At 37.5% G+C, this 18,706-nt stretch overlaps 1 protein-coding gene across 29 annotated transcripts in view; it reads left to right on the top strand.

Moving 5' to 3' along the window:
* The window catches only part of ANK3 (ankyrin 3), a 342,851-nt gene that overhangs the window by 84,925 nt on the left and 239,220 nt on the right, over window positions 1-18,706 (top strand). Inside the window, exon 1 of one of the 29 annotated variants that reach the window (XM_058696394.1) lies at window positions 337-458. The exons of the other annotated variants lie outside the window; for them this stretch is intronic. Coding sequence (XP_058552377.1) covers window positions 435-458 — 24 coding nt within the window. The 5' untranslated portion in view covers window positions 337-434. Of the gene's footprint in view, window positions 1-336; window positions 459-18,706 lie in introns of those variants that run through there. 29 annotated transcript variants of the gene reach the window in all.

Genomic DNA, 18,706 nt, shown 5'->3' with positions numbered 1-18,706 from the left:
AAAGCATGTACTTGAGAAGTTTTGGCCTCTAAGAATTGATGAGTTATTAAAAAAGAAAAAGATCTGAGATCCAAAAGGAAAGCTCAGATAAAAGCAGACCATCTTGTTTCTGCCTCGTGTCAGAATATATCAACTAAATGGTGAGAGCATTTGATCTCGGCCCATATGTGCAGCATTTTCTGTTTTGGTGGGCATGCTGTTTAAAAAATGTGTAATAAAATGACAGACTGAATTTGAAATTATCCTGCCCTAAGCAGTGACTCTGGAAGGCTACTGACCCGACACAGATCACACAGAAGTCCCGACACAATAGAGAGTAGCATATACTATTGCTGTCCTGGGTTTAGTTGGACAATGAATAAGAATTATTCATCTCCTGGTTTCGCCTCTGACTTGAATGGAAGACTGAACAGTTTGTCTGCATGAGCTGAACTATGGACAAAATCCTTGCAGAGAGGGTATAGTAGATAATTACATTTTCACAAATGATCATTAGTACCTCCTGCTACTTCTATTTGGGTTGTGGTTTCTGTAGTATTGTTTAGAGATTTTCTACAGGATTGCTTAGTCTGTGTTTTGGGAGAAACTTTCTGTGATTTTACAACTTGTAATTGGGAAACATTTGCAGCACAAACCTTCTAGAAAGGTAGAGTGTGTGTACCTCTGTCAATTTTAGAAATTCTCAAGGGTTGCTAATCAAGTCTTTATGAAATAACTAGTTTTGCCATAAATGATTGATTAAAAAATTAACTCTTAAATAATAATCAAGCCCCCCAAAAAGCTAGACTTTGAGCAAAGCCCAAATTTAATACAATTTTAATGTGCATTTCAGAGGCAAATAAGATCTTTCAATAGCTGTGAATTATTTTTAAATCCTTTAAAGTTGCTCTGTCATACCAAATAGAAGTTATTGGTATTTCATTTTCTATCTTCAGCTCAGATGGGTTCTATTTTGTATGTCTGATTTTTAAGAATGCGTTAATAAATACGTATTGAATCCATAATTTTATTGTTGATGATTTTCACTTTAGGAAGCATGGGGCAAGTGGGAAAATTCATCTAGTCAAACTCAAGAAAGGAGTCACAATACCTTTTTGCTGCTGACACTATCTGTACTGTTTCTTGTTTTAAAATGGAAACTTTCAGTTATATAGTAACTATGGTATTTACTTACCAACTACATGTGCTTTTTTTATGTGACAATGTGAAGATACTACCTCTTCTCAGTTATAAATATAGGTGATGATCAATCCTAAGCAACATTTATAAGACAGAAGAGAATTTAAAATCTAAGTGTCCTGTCTTTTTAACAGTCACTCTTCTTTATAACACTAAGGCATTTTTAGTCACAAAGTAAAAATATATTTGCCAATTCTTTATTTTAATGCAAATATTGATGTGTTTTACTACAATCCCCCAAATATATGGCAAACGCTAGTATTAAGAATGAAATCATGTCTTCTAATTGGACTACTGATAAATATATTATTAGACTACACAACATGAATTTCAGAGCATGTCAGGCAAATACCTACAGTTACTAATTAATCATTTATGAAGCATATAAATCAATAAAGACTTTAATTCTTTTATTTTAGGAGACCTTTTTTACTCCCACATGAAATACAGATCTAAACTGACATTTAAGATAGATACTCTTCCAGATAATAATGTTGGAAAGTGAGTGCATTTTTCTTTGGTCAAGTGACAAGGAAGCTATGCAATTAATTTAAAAAGTAGAAGTTGATAACGTTAAAAATTGCTTTGTAAAATCTGGGTATGCGTCAGCTTTTAGTCTTGAATTCTTGATTATATTATGTTCCAATTCAGCATCATTCTGATATGTTATTGACTTATATATTTCCATAATTCAATGACTATTCTGCTGTATTTTGAAAACACTTGTAACAATAAGGTAAATTCTATACTTTGAGTCCTGTAGCTTTTCAAACACAGACTGTGTCTTACTCATCTTTTGATCCTCAGAATTGGGCACATATTGGGCACTCAATAAATATCTGTTAAATATTTTTAAACAAATCCTTATCTCTGAAGAGTGTACCCGCTCATCAAAAGTAATTGCTCAAGAGTATTTTAAGCATCTCATCAACAGAGTATTTGAATGAAATTGAAAATAAACAGATATTATATAGCTGAAAAGAAGCCAACACTGTTTAGTAAACTAGATTTAAAATAATGTTTGGCCTTCTAGTCACCATTGGTCTTATAAGACACACTATTTCTAAATGTTTAAATTATTTGAAACAGGAAAATGTACTAGCTAACTTTGCATTTTAGTGACCAAAATTAGACTATTGTTTCCAGTCTAGAATTTTCCCAGAATACAGGATTCATATCTATAATTGTGTTTACACACTAATGACAGATTATCTATAAAGAATTTTCATGTTATCTTTTTGAGATGGTGGCACCACTTGCAATGAGATAGGTTCTTAATTTTTCATGTGTCCTTTCCAAGGACACTAAGTTGATGTTCTGGGGACGGTTATCCTCTGGAGAAGTGTAATAGCGTCAGAGTATTTGGACTATGTGGACATGGGCACTTGGAAAGAGCCTACATATGAAGAGGGCCGAAGTAAGGTAGTGAATGGGAAATAAGTATGTATTTGACAGATGGGAGAATCCGTAATTTTATTGGCAATAAAATCAGTAAAGAGGTACAATTAGAGTAATCCTGGTCCATACTTTGCAAAAATAGCAGCACTGCACTTATTCACACTCTGTCTTCCTGCTCAAGCCTGTTGGCCAGTTATTCTGTTAGGAGGTAGTAGGCTTCAGTTGATAGCTTTGCTGTAGACCAGCCACTCTCAAAGTGTGGTCCAAGAACCCCTGGGTATTCCTGAGACCCTTCCAGAACCTATGAGGTCCTTCCTTTTCTAACTACATTATCTATCTGAGGCTGGATTCCTTTCACATACTTGAACCAAAACAACACATGGCCAAAGACTGAATGCCGCAGTAGATATGAGAATCTAAATATCCTCTGTTGTCAGGCATTAAAGAGATTTGCAAAACTAAAACAACACCATCCTTCTCACATTTTTGGTTTGTTTTGGAAAACATTATTTTCCATAAGATAAATATTTTGTTATGTAATGTGTGTTATTATTTTAAAATAAATTATATATTTAATTATCAGTTTTATGTTCTAATATGATAAATAGCAATTCAAAAGGTCTTTGGGGATCCTCAATAATATATAAGAGTGTAAAGGGACCCTGAGACAAACAAGTTTGTGAACCACTACTCTAGACAGAATGCAGTGTGAACCTTCTTTGCCCTGGATTGTATCCTTAGCTTAGTTGCTGAAAGCACTGGTCAAATAAGGTCAAATTCATATATTCAGTCCCTGTGTGATCAGTTATGTGCCCTTGACTCTCATGGTAATCATGATAGGCAAGGAAGCTAAAAAAAATAAGACATTTTAAGGTGATAATAACAAATAGTATTAATTAAAGACCAACTGTGCACCAGGCCATTTCTAACTGCTTTGCATATATTATTTCCCTTAGTCTTATCAAAGGCTGTACATGTTAAATTTTACTACTATTCTCATTTTGCAGATGAGTAAACCAAGCTACAGTGTATTTAAGCCTCTTGTCCAAGGACACATAGTTTGTAAATTGTGGAGACATGTTTCGAATGCAGACATTTTGGCTCCAGAGTCTGAACTCGGAAATCATCAAAGTATATTGATTTGCTCATAGAAAGTGTTAGATTAGATCTAGCTCCAAAAACTTAAAAAATACATACAGCATTCTACCCCTGAGTCAGCACCTTCATCTTCATGCATGAAAGACAGCTTCTTAGATATGAGTGTTTATTCCCATGATCCTTGCAGTATGTCTTAGCTGTTTGATTATAATATAGCTGAACATTTCAAAGTCACCCACCATGTTGTAACTACTGCACATTCTAATGGTTACCTTAACTTTGGGATAAAGTCTACTCTTATATGTTGAACTTTGAGTAATAAAAGATAACATCCTTCTTTACATTTACCATGTGTTTTCATTGTATTTTTTGAAGTTTTAAAAATTTCTTTATTTTGAGAGAGAGCTCATTGCGCATGTGAGCAGGGGAGGGGCAGAGAGAGAGGAGGAAGAGAATCCTAAGCAGGCTGTTCGCACAGAGCCCCCACGCAGGGCATGAAACTGTGAGATTATGACCTGAACTGAAATCAAGAGTTGGACACTTAACCCATTGAGCCACCCAAGTGCTCTTCATAGTATTTTTTAAAAGACCTCTTGCACATCTGGGCATTACTTGCTCTTTCTCTCTCTCTTCCATTTTATTGCATTCAATGTAAATACGTTGCATCTTCCAATTACACATCTTGTTCAGGAAATGTAAATGTCACCTGGATATTATTTAATATTCCCAAATCATTCTATCTGTAGACCTACCCATCTATTTCTGACTTCACTAGTGACCTAAGCTTATTTTAAAATATGGGGGTTTTTTATTCATTCAAATAACTTATTTAGCTATATTTTCACCGAGGGGCTCTAAAATCCCTTTGTTGATGATAGGGTCGAGTAACAATGAAAAATTAAAATGGAAAGAACAATAGCATTTTGGTATATTGATGTTATTGAGTCAGTATAAAACTGTGTTCCCCACAATCCCCCCCCCCAAAAAGCAAATAGTTTCATTCCAGCTGCACCATCTGGCACACAACATTTTAGGATGGTTAATTCAAGATCCCTTCATCTCTCTAGCTAATGCCTCTTCTCCCTCTGGTGCCATGGACCTCACCCTTCAATTCCTCTGGGCTTTTATCCCCAGACCTCTAATTATCTGACCAGGAAGTTAAGTCCAGTGTATTGTGATTTCCTGGCTGATCCCCACCATATAAGGTATATTTATGCAGTAGAAGAAACTATGTACATTCACAATATTAAGTCTATCCACACTAAACACCAAGATATTTATTTTCTAACCTCAGAAAGAAAAAGAAAAAAAAAACTGTTGGGAAAATGTTCATCTATTCAAGTAAACACTTTCTCTTTTCTCCTGATACCTAGACCAATTTTAGCTTATCACTGTTTTCGGTTGCTATATTTAAGATGTGAATAGTTCGCTGGATTAAATATTTTAGGACTCATGCCAATACCTCCTACATAATAAGGATCCTTAGGCATGAAGCCCTGTTCTGATTCATAACATACCAAATAAATGGAAAAATCCCAAACAGTTGATGTGTCTTATATAATCTACCATGTGTAATGCCAGAAGTAACTGCTATGTATTTCCTAAGTGGTTAGTAGCAATACCTTCGTATTACAAGATGCATTTCTAAGGGACTCTGCAGTTCTTTGTGGTTTAGCCAAGTTGTGCAACAACTTGCTGCTTGTTTTAATTTTTTTTTAAGTTTATTTGTTTGTTTGTTTGTTTGTTTGTTTATTGAGAGAGAAAGAGAGAGAAAGTGGCAGAGAGGCAGAGAGAGAAGGAGAGAATCCCAAGCAGGGTCCGCACTGTCAGTGCTGAACCTGATGAGGGGTTCAAACTCACAAACCTGAGTCGAAATCCATAGTTAGACACTTAACTGGCTGAGCTACCCAGGCACCCCTTACTGCATGTTTTATAAAAAAAAAAAAGGTACACACAGACCCCCAGATTTCAGCTGCATAATACTACCCGACTGGGACTCAGAACAACTTCATTTGATCTCTAAAGAGACAAAGCTGTCTGTTTCTAGCCCTTGTCATGCAGCATGGGTCACAATGTTTAGATGCATCACCATGCTGCACAGGATGCATGAGATAACTGTGTATGTAGGGAGTTACAAGATGAATGGTAGTTTGGGGAAATGAAAGGGGAACAAGTAGACATTGGAGATCCTACTCTTTATTGGAGTGTGGCAGGAAAATCTTCAGCCAAGAACTTATACTAGTTCAAACCATAAAATCATCGACCGCTTCCTTCTTGGTCTTGTACCATGAGGTAGGGAGAACATAAAATCCAGGAATCCTGATTTCTATTTTCAGCAATTTCATAACTAGTTAAGCAAATCATACTTCTCTTTGCTTCAGTTTCCTATTTGTACAGTAGAGATGAGGCAGTAATCTACCTCAAAAACAAAATGTGTTTTTAAAAAAAGAAATGTACATTTTTTGTAATACAAAGCAAAGCTCTATATTAAGCCAAGATTTAATCATTACTATACTGAATCTTTACTTTCCAGTTTACTAGTTCAGGGCTATGTCTCTTCAGATTATTTAGTACATATTGTTGAAGTGAATCAAGGGCACTTCCATAAATTACTCTCCTGTTCTACCAATTATAAAAAAAAAAAAAACATGATGGGGGTGCATGTCAACTGATCTTTCCAGGGGTGGGAGAGCCTGATCGCTTAAGACAACCACTTCCTCTAGTGAACAATGGAGTACGAATTATGCCTCAAGTATTTTATAGGCAGCCTTGCTCATGGGAGAGTAAAAGAGAATTTCTCAAAAGACATGTTCATGTGGGAAATAATTGAGACAGATGAACTAGATGAAGCATAGCAAGAGAAGAGAAGGGGTGACTGATAATGAGAAAGTTTAAGACCCCAATGGCTCTATATTTTTTTGTTCAGCATTTACCTTTTGCCTAATGAATGGAAAAGGCTTTCAGTCATATGTTTTGGAGAGCCTGGCATCCACCAAATTTACACGTTACAAACCAACATTAACTGCTAACTACTTTATGCAACCTTCAATTAGATTCTTGTTTTAACTCATTGGGGAAAATAATTCTCTGAAATAAAAATGATTACAATTTCCAAAGGAGCTAAACCTTCCTCATGTTAATATTCCATCCTTGTGGATTAAGGTGGGGAGAAAAAAAGGAAATTCTCCAGGGCTGTTATATGTTCTGAATTGTTGAGCACTGAGAGAGCTGTTGATAGACTTGTTTTTTTTATTTTTCTAAAGCAACGAATTACCATTTCTCTTGTGCTTCTTCATCCCAAGAGATAACCAGAAATATGTCCAAACACAGCAGAGATATCAAACAAGCCTGCTAATGAATCCAAAAAGATACATTTCAGAAATGATTTCTCCATCTCTGGCTGTCTTCCAGGTTTATTTATTTATTTGGATCTTTATATTTCAGAATAACAAAAGCTAAATGTTTTATGAATTTTAAGGTTAATGTGTCCCTGCTGCATAACTTTACTCATCTGCAAGTGAAGACAAACTCACCCTGTACTGAAATGTCCTTGAATGGAATGAAATGAAGAGATCATGTTGTTTTCATTTTAAATGTCAAACATATTTTGGCTCAAGAGCCACACACCCCTTTCTACATCTTGTGTTAGGTACTTTGGCTAAAATGGAGCTTTCATTAACATTTTTCCATTTGTGTTCATTTGGGAAAACACCACTTATTAATTCGCTGTGAGAGTACTTTCACATTGTACAGTATCAGGGAGGAACCCACTTGTCATTTAATTGAACCATTCTATGCATTCCTGACATCATACATACCATTCTGCATCTATATACAAGAGTGTTGGGACATAATCTGTGTCCACAGCCCACTAAGGTACTCTGCAACATCTATAGTGTAAAGAAAGTGTTTTAAATGAAAGTTTTCGGTCAAAGTGGTTTGAAATTCTGTCCCAGGCTACTACAAATCAGCACATTAGATTACTATATTGACCACATATTAGGACATACAAAACTCTCCTCTCCTGATACAAATGGCCTTACATCCCTTGAGACGTAGGCGAAACTCACTCTTTGAAATCTTTATTTATGTTCCCAGAAAATTTCAGACAAACTCAAATAAATCCTGTTTTACAGCTGAACAGAATCGACTTCACATTGAGAAGTATTAGAAACACCCACCCACCACCAATACCCGATGTGCTGCTTTTTTTTTTTTCCTATGGGAAACATGTTTCTTCTCTGTATTTATTTTTATTTCTAATCAGTCTCCAGGAGAATTTTAGGTCTCTGAATTCTGGGTGAGAAAAGACACTGCAAGGGGCCTGGATTCTGGGTCTTCCTTTTGATGTAAACCAGATCATAGTAGACAGACTTGATGAGAGTGGGTTTTATCAGCCTGGCAAAGTAAATCCTTAAAAACACTGTCTTTATAAAAACAAAAGCTTTCCAGCACTGTATTTATTTTTTTAACTCGTTCCCAGTTCCCTCTGCTTAAAGATAAAGATGGAAATGTTGTTTTGCCTTTCAGTTTTAGAGGGGCCGCTGTGCTCAGAAGCCCTGGCAGATCTGAAATGTGCAACAGCAGGGGCCTTGCTGGCAGAGGCCCCAGTGGAAAGATGGTAACCATGCCTAACATGTGTTAGGGGACAGTGACCTCATTTTCAGGGATGAACTAAGGTTAGTTCCAAGCAAAGTCCTTACAAACAAAGGCAGCCTTGTAACAATGGGAAGGAATCTGTGGAGGCAACCCCTGTCCTTTGGGTGGTTTTGATAGAGATGATTACAAACATAGATAGTCTTTGGAAGCATTTCCCTTATTGGTTAAGCCCTCACCCCCTCTCTCACTCCTCCCATTGCTCATTTATAGGTGGAAACCCACTGGTTTATTTCCAGTAACTAGGTAGCAATTAAATCAAAAAGAATGAAATCTTAATAATTCAAGATCTTCCCTAACTAGAAGGGTTCTAGTTTTTTTTCAAGCACTTGCCATACAAAAGACACACACACAAAATTCCCTTTTGAGATCTCTGCACCTCACCCCCCAAAAACACACACCTAAAAAGGACTTATCTGCTAAGATAAAGACCTAATACCCCTGGGTAGGGGAGGGGAACCAGTCTCCTAAAGATTTGCGGTTGTTTGTTGACAGGAGACAGATTATCCCATGAATGTCACAGTTGTTGTAGGTTGCGCAATTGGTCACATTCTTTTGAAATTGGTCAGAAATTAGATCACTGTGCAAGATATCTATAAAATATCAGCACACAATATCATACTCTAAAATATCTGGAAACTTTGAGAGGGCACTATCTGAATAGCCATGTCTCTGGGTATAAGCTATAATTCCACTCTAGTCTAGTGGGTTAAAAAAAATCCCTCCTTTGTTACTGCCTCCCCCCTCACATGCTTGAGTAGCCCTGTGGCTCCATGTCCAATCTCAAAGCCTTAAATTTGGAAGAATGTGACTCTCAAGCTATTTTTTTTTTCTGTTGAACATTGTTTTATCCCACATAAATATACCAGTCTTAGATTTTGAGGAGTTCTACAAAGCAGTTCCATTTATATTTCAAAACTAAAACTGACATTAAATCACAAATTAAGGAGCAATAGCACAGAGGACGTTGGGATTTTGATAAGCAGCCCCCAAACTGTGCAAATCCCCTTCCTGACTGAGAATAATTTACAAATCTGTATTACTTTGTTCACCAAAAATTACTGCTTGATACTACCAAGGAAAGCCTTCCATCTTTCACTTCTGGGTACAAAAGTTTGCTTTAAATGGGGGATATAGAAGAGTAAAAGAGAAGGGTGAAAGGCAATTATGAAAGCCAAAATTTAAAAATCTTAACATTCTCTTATGTGAAAATAAAAATCTGTCAGCAGACCTTCAGAATGCCTCTCACATTGTTCTTTTCTTTTCCATCCTCTCTGCTATCCCCCCAAAGTATCCATATCACATACAGCCATATTTGTTTATTTTTTATGGCAATGTAATTAACATACAATGTTTCATTAGCTTTAAGTGTACACCATAGTGATTCAACAATTCTATACCTTATGCTTTGCTCACCAAGATAAATGTAGTCACCATCTGTCGTCATACAGTGGGATTACAATATCATTGACCATATTTCCTACTTTGCTTTTCACCTCCATGACTTATTTATTCCACAAGTGGAAGTTTGCACCTCTTTTTCCTCTTTCTCTATTTCAGCCATCTCCCCCCACCCCTCCCCTCTGGCAACCACCAGTTTGTTCTCCTTATTTAAGAGTCTGGTTTTTGTTTGTTTCTTTGTTCATTTGTTCTTTAGATGTTACATGTAAGTGAAATCATATGGTAATTGTCTTTCTCTGTCACATAGAGCTGTATTTTTACTCTCACCTAATTCCGTGGTGCTCACGTCTGGTTGCACATTAAAATCATTTGAGCTGTGTTTATTAAAATGTCTCATCTCAGACCAATTGAATGTCTGGGGGTAGGGTCTGAGTGTCTCATTTGTTTGCTTGTTTGTGTAAGTCTTCCTCTGGAGATCCTTGAGGCATAATACATTAACAACCAGTGACCTATAGCTCTTTTTGTCTCCATTTTCTTCTACATGAAGGTGCTGTCAACTAAGTAGGCTAAAACATAGATTTAAAACTTTCTTCTCACTCATCAAAACCCTGCACTGTGTTCTGATAGCTTTGCGATGAAGTTAAATCAAATTCAAATGCCATTCCAAACCTTCTGTGAATTTCTCCTTTACCAATCTCTCTAGGGGCCTCCCCTTTTCAATAGATTGTCTATTTGCCATTCCTGAAACCTCCCCATTTCCATATCTCTGCCCATTTTTCCTTCCTTCTTTTCTCCACTGACTTGGTCCCCTCTAGAATTCCTGCCTCTCTTCTTAGTTGTTTTCCAGCCATATTCAGTGTGCAGAAATGGCTCTTCTCAATAGCATCTATAGACTTCATCATCTTCTTTAGGATCTTCTACCTTAAATTCTCATTCCACCTGCTGTCTCCAGCCTTCACAGCTAGATTATAACATCATTGAAAGCAATAACTGTATCCTCAAGGTTGAGGCCAAGTAGATATCACTGCTTAACTGCCAGATATTGAACCCTGTATTGAATATGCATCCTTAATCCTCTTGATGGAATAAATAATGTAATACTCACTTTGAAGATTTGTTTTACTAGTTAGAAGAGATATAATATTTATTTCTTGAAGACCCAGACTTGTGAATTCATGATCTACACAACACCATAGTGAGGTTGAGAATGTAGATTTAACTAAACAGATTTATTTATTTTCTGATATGTCTGCATAGATATGCTGGTTGGCATTCACATTTGAATTGGTGCATCCAATGTGAGAAAACTAAAAAATTGCTGCTCTTCCTGGGCCATATTTTCTGAGGTATGACCAGGCAACAGGTCTGTTAGATCTGGCCATCCAGATCATTCTTCTGCATGTTTTTATTAGAAGAAGTTTTGTTAGAGGTGTCTTACAATCTTCTTGAAATTAACTTCTTGAGAAGCAGAAAACAAGGTTAACAGATGGCCTTTTATATAGCAAAATTTATATCAGTAATTATTTGGTTAATTTAAAAAAATGATTCGTAGCCAAGAACACTAAAAGGTACATATATTTGGTAAATATTTGAGTGTTACCTTAAATCACATACATGTGCATCCATTTGCCCAACATGGATTTAAAGATGAAGACTTTTCTCAGAGTATGGATCCCCAACTATAATTCTCGTTGGCCTTCCATACCATAAATGCTCTTTCTAGGAGTCCCACTTTTCATCTCTTTAACGGAAAGCTAGAGATTAAAGTAATCTGTGAAGTAATCTGAGTATAGAATCTTGCTGGATTTTTCTGATTTTTATTTTAGCCCCTTCAATCCTCTCATTCCTATCTGATTTAGCAGGAATATTTTTAGGAACTTCTTTCTACTATGTCTTTCCAAAGTATTTAACTTAGTTTTCATAAAAGTATCCTTTCTCTGCATTGTTTTGAAGTTTAAATAATACCTAATTAAATTATGTAATTACAACAACCAGGACCACTGGTCTAAACATGTTAGAAGAAAACCACAACTGACTACCAGTAGGAGTAGGGGTATCTATTTGGGAGTCATTCTGTGTTGGACAAAAGGGGTGAAAAGAACCCCTTTATTGGTGAAGAGAACAATGACCACATTCCAGCAATATCTGGAAAGTTCTAGCAGAGTACCTGTCACTCCGATGACTCTAAATAAATGTTGCTGCTCTTTTTCTCCTTCTTTACTCAAGGAACATGAGTTCTTTTATATTATTCCGGAACATTTAGCCAAGGAAGCATTAGAATTGGGAATAAGGGCAGAGTTCTAAAACCAGGTAGACGTGAATTCAAATCTTGCTTCTGCAAGTTTCTAGAAAACTGCCCTTGGGTAAATTATCTAACCTTTTTCATCTGTAAATAGACATGATAGTAACACAGACTTCACAGACCTATGAGAATGAATTTGGGGTGATCTACAGAAAATGCCCCACATATTAGAAGTGTCCAATCACTGTTAGTTACAATACCATGTTATTAGGTATCAGAACACTTAAAGACCTCCTGATTCATAAAACACAATAGACTGCAGGCCTCACCTGCATACACTTTCTGACAGTTATTACTGAAGCAGATACATTGCTCCACAGGTGATCCCAGCAAGCATCACAAAAATAAGGTGCTTTGCCTAAGGTGAATTGGGAAACCAGAGTAATCTCAGACTCGCTGAGCATCACCCCTTTTATCTTCTCTTCAAGTGTGGAAGAACCCCTAAGTCTGTCCCTGGACTCTTACCTTTCTTTGGTGAAATGGAGAAACAGCAAGGAAGAGCAGACTTTTTTGGTTCCTAATTAAGTTTCTGTAGGATTTCACTTCTTGAGGAATGATTAGAGCATTGGACCATGCAAGGGATCAGCATTTTCTTGGTTCAGCGTGTACTGGGATTCTGTTAGGTAGAACTCTGTCCTGAATAAGACAAGCACCTGCCCAAAAAGACATTACTGTCCATCTTGATAGACTCACTGGATCCTGAGCAAAACAGAGCACATGCTGTAGGAGTCCCAAGGGCAGGGGAGGGGTGTCATATCTGGTATTTGGGGAGAAAATTGCACAGATGAAGTGACAGTTGAACTGGTCCTAGGATTTAGTTACTAGACCTATTGACAGGGGAGAGGGAGTGAGGTCTAGTAGTCAGCAGAGAGATGTCCTGGATGACATCACAGTGACAGGATATTATGGGGCCTGTCTAGAAATAATAAGTGGGAGAAATGAAAAGCTGTCTAGATTGCTGTCAAGATCAGTATTTGTGTTTTTGGTTTGGGTTGGAAGTGTTTGTTTGCGTCAGGATTTAAAGGGCCTTGGAGGCTATGCAATAGCAATTGAATACTGTGATTTAAAAGCAGAAACATTTTTACAAATGAAGCTTGCCATCAAACATCAACATAAAAAGCAGATACTAGCGTATCTACTTGGGGTGAAACTGCAAATAGGCATAAGGAAATCAGCTTACTCCGCCTCACTCTTGATCTTAGTTTGTCTGCTAGGGCCCCACGGAACCACTGGTATTGAGGAAGGAGCCTGGGTTTTTATCAAATACTTATGGCTTTCAATCCTTGCTGCTTACTTATTAGCTGTGTGACCTTGGGCAAGCCACTTACTTTCATGAAACTCATTTTTTCACATCTGCAATGCAGGTTCCTATCTTGATTGAATTTTTAAGAAATAAACACTAACAATGCATTTGTAAAAATTACATATGTAAAATGCTTAGTGGAGTCTGACCTATAGTAGGCATTCACTAAATTGCACTTACTGTTTTTGTCATGATTTTCTCAGAACCCTCAGTGGCTCCTCAGTGAGCTCCTGAACAGTGTTCGGTGCTCCTGGAATATTCAGCTAGGGATAGTGTACTGGCTACAACCTCTTAGAGGTTTTCAGAATGATCTGGGCATCACATGGCTAGGGCCTGAACTGGGCAATTAGAACAGGGTGAATAGGAAAAAAAAAAAAAAAAAAGAAAAGGTTAAGCATATTCCCAGCTGTAAGGAAAGCTAAAATGTTAGGATAATGATAAAAATAAGTCCTTTGAAGTACACTTGTAAACTGGCACAAAAGTAAGGGATCTATAGAGGTAAAAATGACATGAAAGCAAGAACCAGTTTTACTTGTCTACATAGACACAGGGCCCAGGAGACAAAGCCTAGAACATGCCCAAGTGGGCAGTCTAATAAGAGATCCCCTAATAAACTGGGCTCCAAAGGGGTTGGCTCCCAATACAGGGGTGGACAGGAAATAAATCCACCACATAAAAAGAGTAGCAAAAACTTGCCTGTCTCAATTTGTCACCAGCTGGAAGGGAAAAAAAAAATCTTCCCTGAGAATTTGTAACCACAAGGAATCCCTCATATCCATACCAGCTTGAAATCTAAATTTATTTGCGTAGTCTTTAAAACAAATCCAAAAAAACCTCTCAAGGCAAACATTTATTTTAAAAATAATCTTGGGTTGATAGTGCCTCTAAGCAACTGGAAGAAGCAATGTTAAATTCGTTTTTGGAGTATGGCATCCTTAACCCAGGCCCGAAAGAATTCCCAAAGATTAATTTCTAAGGAATATGAAATCATGATCAATAATCACAAACCACAGAAAGTGTAAATTGGTACAATCACTTTGAAAAACAATTTTCCATTCACTGGTACAGTTGAGTTAGCACATACCAAGTGACACAGCGTTTATGATAGTAGGTATGTACCTTAAAAATCCTTGCCTGTTTGCACCAGGATTAGAGCCAGAATGTTCATGGCAGCCCTGTTCATAGTGGACCCAAACTGGAAACAACTCAAACGTTCATCAACTCCACAGTGGATAAATAGATTGTGTTACAATCACATAATGGAATCTTCTGCAGCCACAGTGATAAATCGGCTGCAGTTATACATGTCAGCGTGAATGACTCTAAGACAACATTAGACAAAGGAAGCATGTCACAGAAAGATCCATAATGTATGATTCCATTTACAGAGAGTGCAAAGACAGTCCACTACATAACATTTAGGTTGGGGAGGTTTACATAGATGTTGAGAATGATTAACTAGAACAGAGGATGCCTTTGGAGAGCCAGTCAAAGAAGGGCTCATTGGAAGTCTATGGAGTGCTTGTAACTTTCATTTTTGAGTTTACTGGGCATGCGGCTGTTTCTTCCATTATTTTTCTTTAAGCTGTTCATATATGCTTCAGGCATTCTTTTGTATGTATGATGTACATTATGATAAGTGCTTTGTAAAAGGAGGATAAACACTGTAAAAGTCCCTGGAGGCAGAATGTTTGATAAGAAACATACACATCATTTTCTAGAAGAGAGTTTGAGGGAGAGACTAAAGAAGAAATAAGTAAGTAATCAAAGATTCACACTTCGCATCACACACACATACACACACGATCTGTAGCTATTTATGGTGACAAATGTTAACTAGACCTATTGTGATGATCATTTTACAATATATACAAATACCAAGTCAGTACATTGTGTACCTGAAAGTAAATATGATTGTTATATGTCAATCATACCTCAATTAAAAAAAAAAAAGAGTCACACCAAAGTTGTATGCCTGAGCGGCTTGGAAATCTTGGGACCTTTAAATACAAATGAGAAAATGAAAGGAATTTATGATTCACATCTCTGACATTAGTACCTAGTTGCTGTAGCAGATGCTTTATACATTGATTATACATTATAATGTTTGTTGTTGCAGTGAAGGTCAGGGAATTGGGGGACATGGAAGTGGAAATGTTTTGGGATCCAATGGGTGCAATGTACATGCAGAATGTTAGGCTTCAAGAGAATGGTGGAAACCATGGTAGTGATGAGGTCACTTTGGGAACGAGCACAGGGGGGAAAGAAATATGAGTTCTGAAAATAGGAAACACCCATTTTTTAGTGATGGGTTGGGACAGTAAGGAACAAAAAAGAGTGAACAAAGACATGAGGGAAACTAAGGGGAAGACTTTCAAGAAAGAGAAGGGGGTCAGTAATGTCAAATGGTTTTACATTAAGAAAAGGCAGAGCTAACGTTTAAGCAATGGGATTCTGTGATTGGAAGGTCATCAGTGATTTTGTGCAGAGAGGCTTGACTGATGAACCAGATAAGCCATATTGCCAAGAACTCAAATATGAATTAGTGTTAAGGATATAGAAGCAGTGAGACTAACCCAGACCAAGCCTTGAACATGTTCGATGCTAATAGGGTGATTTTTTTTTAATATATGAAATTTGTTGTCAAATTGGTTTCCATACAACACCCAGTGCTCATCCCAAAAGATGCCCTCTTCAATGCCCATCACCTACCCTGCCCTCCCTCCCACCCCCCATCAACCCTCAGTTTGTTCTCAGTTTTTAAGAGTCTCTTATGCTTTGGCTCTCTCCCACTCTAACCTCTTTTTTTTTTTTCCTTCCCCTCCCCCATGGGTTTCTGTTAAGTTTCTCAGGATCCACATAAGAGTGAAAACATATGGCATCTGTCTTTCTCTGTATGGCTTATTTCACTTAGCATCACACTCACCAAAATAAAGTTATAATCATTTATTGAGTGCTTGCTATGCACTCACACTAAGCACCTGATATAAACAAGCTAATTTCATTCTGATACTAGATTATTTTATGCCCATTTGACAGCTGAGAAACTGGAGGCGCACGTAAGAAGCTTGCCAAAGTTACTTGATAAAACTTACCTCTAATAAGTGGAGTAGCTAGGGTGCAGGCTAACAGCAGTAGAGAAATAGAGGAGATCATCATTTGCAGGGAGTGCTAGGTAGAAATGTGGGGGAAAGTTTTCTGCTTTGTTTTTAAGTTGTTTAAGAAACACCTGAGTATGTAGGTAAGCAGAGGGCAGGACACCAGTAGAGAAAAGGACCCTGAAGCTTACAGGAAGGATGCTCTTACCCTTCATACAGTTCCCAGATAGTTGGGAAGATGAGATAAAAGAAAAAGATTCAAGAATTGGTAGATCAGGTATTAACAGTTCTCAGACATTGCTCCCTGAGGTTTAGAAGCAATGGAGCACAGCTCTATTACATACTCACTGAGCCTCCAATCTACATTTCTTCTGCCAGTCCACTGTCAGCCTGATCTTGAGGCTTCAACTAAACTCATTAAAGGAATTGTGGTCTAGAGAGGATATACCTGAAAGTACTTACATAGTTAATTTAATGGTTGGATGGACTGATGGATGGATGGAAGATGAATGAATGAACCAAGAGTTCGCAAGCATAAACTATGGAGCAAACATTCATTAAGCCCTTTCTCAAGCTAGTGATTAACAGCCTAGACTCTGGAGTTAGACTGTCTGGGTTTGTATTTCTGCCACTCATAAGCTGTGTGTCCCTGGGAAAGTCATTCATCCTTTCTATAGCTCAGTTTCTTCATCTATAAAATGGAGCTAGTAATTGTTCTTATTTGTATCAGTTGCTTAGGGCTGCCATAACAAACCACCACAAACTCAGTGGCTTATGGCAATAGAAACTTACTCACAGTTCTGGAGGCCGGAAGTCCAAAATCAAGGTGTCCACAAGGCCACACTTCCTCCAAAGGCTTGAGTGGATAATTCTTCCTTGTGTCTTCCAGTTTCTGGTGGTTCCTGGCATTTTGTTGTTGTTGTTGTTAATGTGTATTTATATTTGAGAGAGTATGAGAGTGGGAGGTGGGGGCACAGCACAGAGCTGATGTGGGGCTCGAACTCACAAACCATTAGATCATGACCTGAGCTGAAGTCAAACACTTAACAAACTGAGCCACCCAGGTGCCCCACCTGGCACTCTTTATCTTGTGTCAGCTTAACTCCAGCCTCTTCCTGCATCTTTACATGTTCTCTCTTATGTATCTGTGTGTCTTGTCTTTTTTTTTTTTTGAGATATAGTTGACATATACCATTATATTAGTTTGAGGTGTACAATATAGTGATTTGATATTTATATATTTTCTCTTCTTCTAAAACCATCAGTCATTGATTTAGGGCCCATTCAAATCCAGTCTGACCTCATCTTAACTAATTATTTGTGCAAAGATCCTATATCCATGTCCTGTGTCCGTTGCCATCTTCTGGGGTTCCAAGTGGATGTGAATTTTGGAGAGACACAATTCACTACACTACTTCATGTAAATATTATAAGGACTAAACTAATGTAAGGATTCATGCAATTAATACATACTGTAGTAAGTGACTAATAAAATGAAGTTAATGTAAGTACTTGTAATAGTGTCTAGCATATAGTCAGAGGTATGAAGTATTAGTTTATTACTGATGTTGGCACTCAGGAAATGCTTATTCATTCCAATCACTGCTTTCTGCTGAAAATATCAATATGCCAGTATAGGTGGAAATGCTGAGTTATTAGATTAATCCATAATAATACTTGACTCTACCCTTGAAGCTGTTTCCTTGAAAAACACACGTGGGGGGCGCCTGGGTGGCTCGGTCGGTTACGTGTCCGACTTCGGCTCAGGTCATGATCTCACGGTCCGTGAGTTCGAGCCCCGCGTCGGGCTCTGGGCTGATGGCTCGGAGCCTGGAGCCTGCTTCCGATTCTGTGTCCCCCTCTCTCTCTGCCCCTCCCCCGTTCATGCTCTGTCTCTCTCTGTCTCAAAAATAAATAAACGTTAAAAAAAAATTTAAAAAAAAAAAAAAAAGAAAAACACACGTGGTTCGTATTTCTTTCCTGTCTAGTAAAATGACTAAGTAGACAAGACATGAAATGGTGATGAAAGACGTTATCATTTTCCAGATTCTTCCTACAGATTTTGATCATCTACGGGAAAAAATGCTGACCTGCTTATATTCATTTTGTGCCAACTGACTCACTAGGCAATGATCTCCTCTGTTTGACTTTTACGTGGCAGAGCTTACCTTCTCATGAGAGCTGATTTCCTTTCATAGGGCTTTGTCTACAACTGGCTTTAAGAGGCGTTGTTTTGATAGCATGCTTAGGACTAAAACCCAGGCTGTAGTC

This window comes from Neofelis nebulosa, chromosome 13 (assembly GCF_028018385.1).
Source record: "Neofelis nebulosa isolate mNeoNeb1 chromosome 13, mNeoNeb1.pri, whole genome shotgun sequence".
NCBI lineage: Eukaryota > Metazoa > Chordata > Mammalia > Carnivora > Felidae > Neofelis > Neofelis nebulosa.
This window is presented reverse-complemented; position numbering and strand designations above follow the sequence as displayed.